The sequence below is a fragment of the Lactuca serriola genome, chromosome 8, assembly GCF_051521515.1.
Source record: "Lactuca serriola cultivar US96UC23 chromosome 8, Lser_US96UC23_V15, whole genome shotgun sequence".
NCBI lineage: Eukaryota > Viridiplantae > Streptophyta > Magnoliopsida > Asterales > Asteraceae > Lactuca > Lactuca serriola.
In genome coordinates, this window is record NC_136415.1 from 220,958,953 (window position 1) to 220,970,128 (window position 11,176).

Consider the following 11,176-nt stretch of genomic DNA (forward strand, 5'->3'; position numbering starts at 1 on the left):
ATGTCCCTATGTAAAATGAAATAATGTCCATATATATACAATTAGGGATACATTCACTAATTATATGGAACATTAGATTCCAACGAGGTTAAACACCTCAAAACGAGCGTTTGGAGTGACCCGGGTGACATCTTCGGACTTGTAATGGCACTAGGGACTTGGGACTTGAGTTTACTCCCCAAGAGTAAACATTTTAAAGAGTTTGCAACCACAAAACACACCCACACATGAGTTTACGGCCGTAAACTCATGTTGGTGTGATTTTGAAGGTTTAAGGGCTTAAATGGACATGGGGATTGCTAGAATGGATATCTAAAAATGCCTTGGAACACTTGGAATGAATTAACACCATTTAAAAGGGAGTTTACGGCCATACTCTTGGAGTTTACGGCCGTAAACTCACCCATGGCCAAGAATGATTAGTTTAAGCTACAAAGGCCAATCACATGTGATTCTAGTTAATTTTCCAAGCCTTGAAATGAATTTAGAACACCATTAAACCTATTTTTGGGAGTTTACGGCCTAGAGGCATGTTCTATGGCCGTAAACTCTCTTATACTCATGAAAAGTTAGTTTTTGATGCTTAAAAACAATCACATGTGATTCTAGAATTTTATACAAGCCATATAAGTGAATTTGACGCATCCTTAAGCAAGATTTATGAGTTTACGGCCAAGGGTATGTTCCTAGGCCGTAAACTCCTATAAATGACATTTTTGATGTGTTACAAACCCTTAAACTATTTTTGGATGCATCTAGATTTTACTACAAAGCCATTGGTTGAGTTTGAAAGCATTTTGACATGTTTTAAGGCACTAAATCCCCATTTAAGAGGAGTTTACGGCCCAAGAGTATGTCTTGGCCGTAAACTCACTTTTATCACCCAAAAATCATGTTTAAAGTGTTTCAAGTCTAGATTAGCAAGCCTTAATGTCATATCTAAGTCCCAACTATGATTTGGAAGGGTTTAAGTTCATGAAAACCTCATTTACATGAGTTTACGGCCCAAGCTTATGCCATGAAGCCATTAAGCCATAACTAAAGTCCAAAATTGCTTAGGAAGGGATTTGGGGCTTAAAAACCCATGCTATATGAGTTTACGGCCCATGAAGGCTCCATGGCCGTAAACTCATGAATATGGTCTTAATCCATGCTTTGAACTCAAATTTGAAGGCTAAGAAGGTTACAATACAAGCTAGGGAAAGTACCTTAGAGATTTGAAGCCTTAGATTTGAGATTTAGACCTTAATTCTAGCTTGAGGAGAGAGGTTGTGAGAGTATAATGAGAAATTGGCCAAAGGCTTCAAATGAAGTCTTAAAACACTTTATATAGTGTTCGGGAATTGGAGACGATGGAATTTTACCCGATACCGACGTTACGTGAGGCTTTTGGTCATACCCGACCAAATTGTCGTGACTCGATACGGTCGATTCTATACTTATTCCGATTACTAAAGTGGGGAGTTAAAATGATTTCTAAATGTATTAAGACACCCATTAAGTCATTTTAGGTCGATATAAACTAATGACTTAATAAAATGGCGAAATTGGAAACGAATTTGAAAATGACGTTTGGTTGATCGGATTGGATTACAAGTTGTGGTACAAGAAGTGATATGAAATTTCGGGTTGTTACACTCGGGTTCGGGTCTTGTGTGAGGTTCGGGCCCGAGAGGACCCTTCAAGTTCGGTTCAACAGCCTTCGGGTTCGGCTCAGGAGGGTTCGATCCCTAAGAGGACTTTCGGCACTAAGAGGGGTTTCGGCTCCTTAAGAGGGGTTTCGGTTCCTTAAGCCTATTTTACTCGTTTTTACCCCGTTTCAAGCTGTTTTTGACCCGGTTAAGGGTCGGAATAACCCAAATGACTTCAAAAAGTTATGGGAACTTTTGAGAGAGATTTGGGAGAGATTTCACATTCTTGGAGAGATTTCTCATACAAAGAGAGATTTGGGAGAGATTTCACATTCTTGGAGAGATTTCTCATACAAAGAGAGATTTGGGAGAGATTTCACATTCTTGGAGAGATTTCTCATACAAAGAGAGTTTTTGGAGAGATTTCACATTCTTGGAGAGATTTCTCAAACAAAGAGAGTTTTGGGAGAGATTTCACATTCTTGGAGAGATTTGGGAGAGATTTGACATACGTGGGGAGATTGGGGAGAGATTTGACATATGTGGGGAGATTTGGGAGAGATTAATCTGAATTCATGGTAATAACCATTAGTCCATTATCAACCATCAGAGATTCAGATCAACAAGAAAAAACATAGACAAACAAAGGTAATTTGATTAATCTAAATGTATGTTTCTAGTGCATCATTAAAGATACGAACAAAAACCTCCATCTCTGTAGCCAAAAGACACACACCAATCTCCAGATCTTCACTTTGATCTTTGCACGCAGCCATGGATATGGATCCATTATAATCTATCGAAATCGTTTCATGCTTATTAGGCTTCCCCCATCCGAAATCCAAATCGTAAAACTTGAGCTTCGGTGATCCAGCAACCCCGATCATTGTTGTTGGCTTCAGTTCAGACAAGAAATCTTCAAACGATCCTAAATCTTTCACGATTCCGTCTTTATTAGTCAAGGTCTCATGTAAACATTCTCCAAGCAATTTAGTAGCGTTAACAAATCCCTCCTTTCCCATTAACAGCTTTGTTTTATCCATGTTTCCATAAAACGTCACATAGTTACCAAAATAAGCTGCAGGGATCGGTGGATCCAAATGTGCTCTCCAATCGATGGTGAAACCAAAAAGTTCAAACTCATTGTTTCTTGATTCTACTATGCAACTCCATATATAACCACATGCAATTGTAAAAGATGATATATATACTAAAGTAGGCAGTTGGGTTGAAACGAATTTCTTCAACTGTAAAAGATGATATATATGCAACTCCATATATAACCATATGCAGCTGTGAAGCTAATCTTGGAGATCAATGAAGCTGTTATATCTTGCCTCACTGAAAGTTATGCCTCTGAAAACAGCACAAACAACATACAGGCGTATCTCTAATGTCTGTAACATGAGAACAATATAATTTATACAAATATAAAAAAAAGAGTTGTTGTGATTTAAACATTCATAACATAGATAAATACTTCTGGTTTTACATGCATTTTAAGCATAGATTGCTCACTGATATCAGCAAGAGTGTAATTCAGTACTGAATCAAGACCAAGAAAAATGCGAAGGGACTACACGAATAGTGATGTTCTTCAACAAAAATTTGAACATGAAAGAAGAGCAAGCAATGAAAAGCCTGATGTAATCGTTATAAGGAATTACCATTTCCCATCACAACTGCAGCAGATGGTGAAATAATACATCAGATTACAAAGTATGCCCATGGCTTCGGAATCATCATGGAGGAGGAACCCATTACGGTAGGTGAGATCGGCGGGTGAAGATTCGAAGGAGGCAGAATTAACGTGGAGGAGGCACGTATCAGCAAAGGTATTGTCAAACGGATCCTCGACGACGATTCAATAAAGTAGCTCAAAAACTAAAAATTACATTGATCATTCATTGATTTTTCAACGATGCATCTCCGCTCAAAAGTCATTCCCTCGGATGCCTCTTTTTCCGATTTGGAAGTAAACACCATTACTCATCGATTCTGCTTAAGCATATTCATTAACGTCGACTAATCTTCGTCGATTTTAGGAATCCGAATCATCAGAAAAATGTATTTGGTCAAGAAAATGTCGTCGATGATCTAGAGATTATCGAAGATGGATAGTCGGAGGCGAGATGGTTGAAGCGAGATGAAAGGGTGAGAGAGAGAGAGAGAGAAACAAGATGAAGGGAGTGTATAAGGATGATCGACCAAATTATCTTCTCCCTAAAATGTCCTTTGATTCAATTTAATAAGCTACCCCTGTTCTAATTTTTTCCAGTTATTAATAACAATGCCACAAATCATCTTGACCATCTATTAAATTATCTTCTCCCTAAAATGTCCTTTGATTCAATTTAATAAGCTACCCCTGTTCTAATTTTTTCCAGTTATTAATAACAATGCCACAAATCATCTTGTTTGGTTCTCGGGTTCTTGGAAATATACGAGTTCTCAAATGATCATTCCTCTCTCTCTCTCTCTATATGTGAGTGTGTGTGTATATATATATATATATATATATATATATATATATATATATATATATATATATATATATGTTCAAATATGGATTGACATCTATTGTTTGGATGTATCGACAATGATATTTTATGGGAATGACTTACATTGTTTGGTGATTTAAAGACCTTCAACTTCACATAACTTGTTAGAAATTGGGGTATAGTAAGGCTTGGAATTCTGAGAATTGTGTAAAACACTTTCTGATTAAAGCATTTGGGTGGTACTCCAAATATTCTTTAATCGGATAAGACTCAGAGAGACAAGACTTTAGAATGCTTTGATGATAGTTTCGTCTGTACCAGAAAAAGTGAGACCAAAACCGAATTTATGATCTTTGTTTGAAAAACTTTCATATGACAGTTTTAAACTGTCATAAACTATAAAAACCGAAATAAAACGGAAGTTTCGACAAGGGTTAAAAAATGGTCAATTATCTGAAAATACGTTTTTCTGAAACATTTTTTATATAGCAACATACCCTATATAAAAACAAAGAGTTGTTGTGGTTTAAACATTCATACAATAGATAAATACTTCTGGTTTTACATGCATTTTAAGCATAGATTGCTCACTGATATCAGCAAGAGTGTAATTCGGTACTGAATCAAGACCAAGAAAAATGCGAAGGGACTGCACGAATAGTGATGTTCTTCATCAAAAAAATAGAAAATGAAAGAAGAGCAAGAAATGAAAACTGTGATGCAATCGTTATAAGGAATTACCATTTCCCATCACAACAACATTAGATGGTGAAATAATACATCAGAAGACCAAGTATGCCTATGGCTTTGGAATCATCATGCAGGAGGAACCCGTTATGGTCGGTGAGATCGGCAGGTGAGGATTCGAAGGAGGTAGAATTAACGTTGAGGAGGCACGTATTGACAAAGGTACTGTCAAACAGACCATGATGACGATTCAATAAAGTAGCTCAAAAACTAGAAATTACATTGATCATTCATTGATTTTTCAACGATGCATCTCCGCTCATAAGTGATTCCCTCGGATGCCTCTTTTTCCGATTTGGAATTAAACACCATTACTCATCGATTCTGCTTAAGCATATTCAGTATCGTCGACTAATCTTCGTCGATTTTAGGAATCCGAGTCATCGGAAAAATGTATTTGGTCAAGAAAATTTCGTCGATGATCTGGAGATTATCGGAGATGGATAGTCGGAGGCGAGATGGTCGAAGCTGGATGAAAGGGTGAGAGAGAGAGAGAGAGAAAGAGAGAGAGAGAGAGAGAGAGAGAGAGAAACATGATGAAGGGAGTGTATACTGATGATCGACCAAATTATCTTCTCCCTAAAATGTCCTTTGATTCAATTTAATAAGCTACCCCAGTTCTATTTTTTTCCAATTATTTATAACAATGCCACAAATCATCTTGTCCATCTATTATTCTCATCCAGCGACTCTTATTTGGTTCTCGGGTTCTTGGAAATATACGAGTTCTCAAATGATCATTCCTCTCTCTCTCTCTCTATGTGTGTATGTATATATATATATATATATATATATGTTTAAATATGGATTGACATCTATTGTTTGGATGTGTCGACAATCATATTTTATAAGAATGACTTACCTTGTTTGGTGATTTAAAGACGTTCAACTTCACATAACTTGTTAGAAATTGGGATATAGTAAGGATTGGAATTCTGAGAATTGTGTAAAACACTTTGAGATTAAAGCATTTGGGTGGTACTCCCAATATTCTTTAATCGGATAAGACTCAGAGAGACAAGACTTTAGAATGCTTTGATGATAGTTTTGTCCGTACCAGAAAAAGTGAGACCAAAACCGAATTTATGATCTTTGTATGAAAAAATGTCATATGACTGTTTCAAACTGTCATAAACTATAAAAACCGAAATTAAATGGAAGTTTGAATAAAGGTTAAGCAATGGTCAATTATCTAAAAATACGATTTTCTTATGCATATTTTATATAGCAACATACCCTATATAAAAACAAAGAGTTGTTGTGCTTTAAACATTCATAGCATAGATAAATACTTCTGGTTTTACATGCATTTTAAGCATAGATTGCTTACTGATATCAGCAAGAGTGTAATTCGGTACTGAATCTACACCAAGAAAAATGCAAAGGCACTGCACGAATAGTGATGTTCTTCATCAAAAAATTGAAAATGATAGAAGAGGAAGCAATGAAAATTGTGATGCAATCATTATAAGGAATTACCATTTCCCATCACAACAACAGTAGATGGTGAAATAATACATCAGAAGACCAAGTATGCCCATGGCTTCGGAATCATCTTGCAGGAGGAACCCATTATGGTAGGTGAGATCGGCAGGTGAGGATTCGAAGGAGGTAGAATTAACGTGGAGGAGGCACGCATTGGCAAAGGTACTGTCAAACAGAACGACAATGACAATTCAATAAAGTAGCTCAAATACTAAAAATTACATTGATCATTCATTGAATTTTCAACGATCCATCTCCTCTCATAAGTGATTCCCTCGGATGCCTCTTTTCCTGATTTGGAAGTAAACACCATTACTCATCGATTCTGCTTAAGCATATTCATTATCGTCGAATAATCTTCATCGATTTTAGGAATCCGACTCATCAGAAAATGTATTTGGTCAATATAATGTCGTCGACGATCTAGAGATTATTGGAGATGGATAGTCGGAGGCGAGATGGTCGTAGTGGGATGAAAGAGTGAGTGAGTAAGAGAGAGAGAGAGAGAGAGAGAGAGAGAGAGAGAGAAACAAGATGAAGGGAGTGTATAAGGATGATCGACCAAATTATCTTCTCCCTAAAATGTCCTTTGATTCAATTTAATAAGCTACCCATGCTCTATTTTTTTTCCAATTATTTATAACAATGCCACAAATCATCTTGACAATCTATTATTCTCATCCAGCGGCTCTTGTTTGGTTCTCGGGTTCTTGGAAATATACGATTTCTCAAATGACCATTTCTCTCTCTGTCTCTCTCTATGTGTGTGTGTGTACATATATATATATATATATATATATATATATACATATATATGTTCAAATATTGATTGACATCTATTGTTTGGATGTATCGACAATGAGATTTTATTAGAATGACTTATATTGTTTGGTGATTTAAAGACGTTCAACATCACATAACGTGTTAGAAATTTGGGTATAGTAAGGCTTGGAATTCTGAGAATTGTGTAAAACACTTTCAGATTAAATCATTTGGGTGGTACTCCCAATATTCTTTAATTGGATAAGACTCAGAGAGACAAGACTTTAAAATGCTTTGATGATAGTTTCGTCTGTACCAGAAAAAGTGAGACCAAAACCGAATTTATGATTTTTGTCTGAAAAACTGTCATATGACAGTTTCAGAACGTCATAAACTGTAACAACCGAAATAAAACGGAAGTTTGGACAAGGGTTAAAAAATGGTCAATTATCTGAAAATACGATTTTCTGATACATTTTTTATATAGCGACATACCCAATATAAAACCAAAGAGTTGTTGTGCTTTAAACATTCATAACATAGATAAATACTTCTGGTTTTACATGCATTTTAAGGATAGATTGCTAACTGATATCAACAAGAGTGTAATTTGGTACTGAATCTAGACCAAGAATAATGCGAAGGGACTACACGAATAGTGATGTTCTTCATCAAAAAATTGAAAATGAAAGAAGAGCAAGGAATGAAAACTATGATGCAATCGTTATAAGGAATTACCATTTCCCATCACAACAGCAGCAGATGGTGAAATAATACATCAAAAGACCAAGTATGCCCATGGCTTCAGAATCATCATGCAGGAGGAACCCCTTATGGTAGGTGAGATCGGCAGGTGAGGATTCGAAGGAGGTAGAATTAACGTGGAGGAGGCATGTATCGGCAAATGTACTGTCAAACAGATCCATGATGAGGATTCAATAAAGTAGCTCAAAAACTAAGAATTACATTGATCATTCATTGAGTTTTCAACGATGCATCTCCGCTCATAAGTCATTCCCTCTGATACCTCTTTCTCCGATTTGGAAGTAAACACCGTTAATCATCGATTCTGCTTAAGCATATTCATTATCATTGACTACTCTTCGTCGATTTTAGGAATCCGAATCATCGGAAAAATGTATTTGGTCAAGAAAATTTCGTCGATGATCTAGAGATTATCGGAGATGGATAGTCGGAGGTGAGATGGTCGAAGCGGGATGAAAGGGTGAGTTAGAGAGAGAGAGAGAGAGAGAGAGAGAAAGAGAGAGAGAGAGAAACAGGATGAAGGGAGTGTATAAGAATGATCGACCAAATTATCTTTTCCCTAAAATGTCCTTTGATTCAATTTAATAAGCTACCCCTGTTCTATTTTTTCCAATTATTTATAACAATGCCACAAATCATCTTGACCATCTATTATTCTCATCCAACGGCTTTTATTTGGTTCTCGGGTTCTTGGAAATATACGAGTTCTCAAATGATCATTCCTCTCTCTCTCTTTCTCTCTCAATCTCTCTATGTGTGTGTATATATATATATATATATATATATATATATATATATATATATATATATATATATGTTCAAATATGGATTGACATCTATTGTTTGGATGTGTCAACAATGATAGTTTATGAGAATGACTTACATTATTTGGTGATTTAAAGACGTTCAACTACACATAACTTGTTAGAAATTGGGGTATAGTAAGGCTTGGAATTCTGAGAATTATGTAAAACACTTTCAGATTAAAGCATTTGGGTGGTATTCCCAATATTTTTAAACGGATAAGACTCAGAGAGACAAGACTTTAGAATGCTTTGATGATAGTTTCGTCTGTACCAGAAAAAGTGAGACCAAAACCGAATTTATGATCTTTGTACGAAAAACTATCATATGACTGTTTCAAATTGTCATAAACTTTAAAAACCAAAATAAACTGGAAGTTTGGATATGGGTTAAACAATGGTCAATAATCTAAAAATACGATTTTCTTATGCATTTTTTATATAGCAACATACCCTATATAAAAACAAAGAGTTGTTGTGCTTTAAACATTCATAACATAGATAAATACTTCTGCATTTACATGCATTTTAAGCATGGATTGCTCACTGATATCAACAAGAGTGTAATTCGGTACTGAATCGAGACCAATAAAAATGCGAAGGCACTGCATGAATAGTAAAGTTCTTCATCAAAAAATTGAAAATGAAAGAAGAGCAAGCAATGAAAACTGTGATGCAATCGTTATAAGGAATTACCATTTCCCAACACAAGAACAGCAGATGGTTAAATAATACATCAGAAGACCAGGTATGCCTATGGCTTTGGAATCATCTTGTAAGAGGAACCCATTATGGTAGGTGTGATCGGCAGGTGAGGATTCGAAGGAGGTAGAATTAACGTGGAGGAAGCACGTATCGGCAAAGGTACTGTCAAACAGATCCACGATGACGATTCAATAAAGTAGCTTAAAAACTAAAAATTACATTGATCATTCATTGATTTTTCAACGATGCAACTCCGCTAATAAATGATTCCCTCGGATGCCTCTTTTTTAGATTTGGAAGTGAACACCATTACTCATCGATTCTGCTTAAGCATATTCATTATCGTCGACTAATCTTCGTTGGTTTTAGGAATCCGACTCTTCGGAAATATGTATTTGGTCAAGAAATTGTCGTCGACTATCTAGAGATTATTGGAGTTGGACAGTCGGAGGCGAGATGGTCGAACAAATTATCTTCTCCATAAAATGTCCTTTGATTCAATTTAATAAACTACCCTTGTTCTATTTTTTTCCAATTATTTATAACAATGCCACAAATCATCTTGACCATCTATTATTCTCATCCAGCGGCTCTTGTTTGGTTCTCGAATTCTTGGAAATATACGATTTCTCAAATGACCATTCCTCTCTCTCTCTCTCTATGTGTGTGTGTGTACATATATATATATATATATAGATATATATATATATATATACATATATATATATATATATATATATATGTTCAAATATTGATTGACATCTATTGTTTGGATGTATCGACAATGAGATTTTATTAGAATGACTTATACTGTTTGGTGATTTAAAGACGTTCAACTTCACATAACTTGTTAGAAATTTGGGTATAGTAAGGCTTGGAATTCTGAGAATTGTGTAAAACACTTTCAGATTAAATCATTTGGGTGGTACTCCCAATATTCTTTAATTGGATAAGACTCAGAGAGACAAGACTTTAAAATGCTTTGATGATAGTTTCGTCTGTACCAGAAAAAGTGAGACCAAAACCGAATTTATGATTTTTGTCTGAAAAACTGTCATATGACAGTTTCAAAACGTCATAAACTGTAAAAACCGAAATAAAACGGAAGTTTGGACAAGGGTTAAAAAATGGTCAATTATCTGAAAATACGATTTTCTGATACATTTTTTATATAGCGACATACCCTATATAGAAACAAAGAGTTGTTGTGCTTTAAACATTCATAACATAGATAAATACTTCTGGTTTTACATGCATTTTAAGGATAGATTGCTAACTGATATCAACAAGAGTGTAATTCGGTACTGAATCTAGACCAAGAATAATGCGAAGGGACTACACGAATAGTGATGTTCTTCATCAAAAAATTGAAAATGAAAGAAGAGCAAGGAATGAAAACTATGATGCAATCGTTATAAGGAATTACCATTTCCCATCACAACAGCAGCAGATGGTGAAATAATACATCAAAAGACCAAGTATGCCCATGGCTTCAGAATCATCATGCAGGAGGAACCCCTTATGGTAGGTGAGATCGGCATGTGAGGATTCGAAGGAGGTAGAATTAACGTGGAGGAGGCATGTATCGGCAAATGTACTGTCAAACAGATCCATGATGAGGATTCAATAAAGTAGCTCAAAAACTAAAAATTACATTGATCATTCATTGAGTTTTCAACGATGCATCTCCGCTCATAAGTCATTCCCTCGGATGCCTCTTTTTCCAATTTGGAAGTAAACACCGTTAATCATCGATTCTGCTTAAGCATATTCATTA

The 11,176-nt window shown here is 35.6% G+C and overlaps 1 protein-coding gene across 1 annotated transcript; it reads right to left on the reverse strand.

The window, feature by feature from the left end:
- Positions 1 to 2,293: 2,293 nt before the first annotated feature.
- LOC145067884 (malonyl-coenzyme A:anthocyanin 3-O-glucoside-6''-O-malonyltransferase-like) lies at positions 2,294 to 3,617 on the reverse strand. The gene is made up of 4 exons (XM_079014918.1): positions 3,527 to 3,617; positions 3,124 to 3,176; positions 2,969 to 3,028; positions 2,294 to 2,878 (listed from the first exon to the last, which is right to left on the reverse strand). The coding sequence occupies exons 1-4, from the start codon at positions 3,615 to 3,617 to the stop codon at positions 2,294 to 2,296; spliced, it is 789 nt and encodes a 262-aa protein (XP_078871044.1).
- Between the last annotated feature and the right edge of the window lie 7,559 nt (positions 3,618 to 11,176).

Excerpts from the sequence above, each read along its gene's own strand:
- LOC145067884 (XM_079014918.1), bottom strand. The coding sequence starts at position 3,617 with ATGGTGTTTACTTCCAAATCGGAAAAAGAGGCATCCGAGGGAATGACT. Across the intron at positions 3,177-3,526 it reads AAAATCAATGAATGATCAAT|TACTGAATTACACTCTTGCT; the intron begins GTAATTTTTAGT and ends GTCTTGATTCAG. Across the intron at positions 3,029-3,123 it reads AATCTATGCTTAAAATGCAT|ACATTAGAGATACGCCTGTA; the intron begins GTAAAACCAGAA and ends CTCATGTTACAG.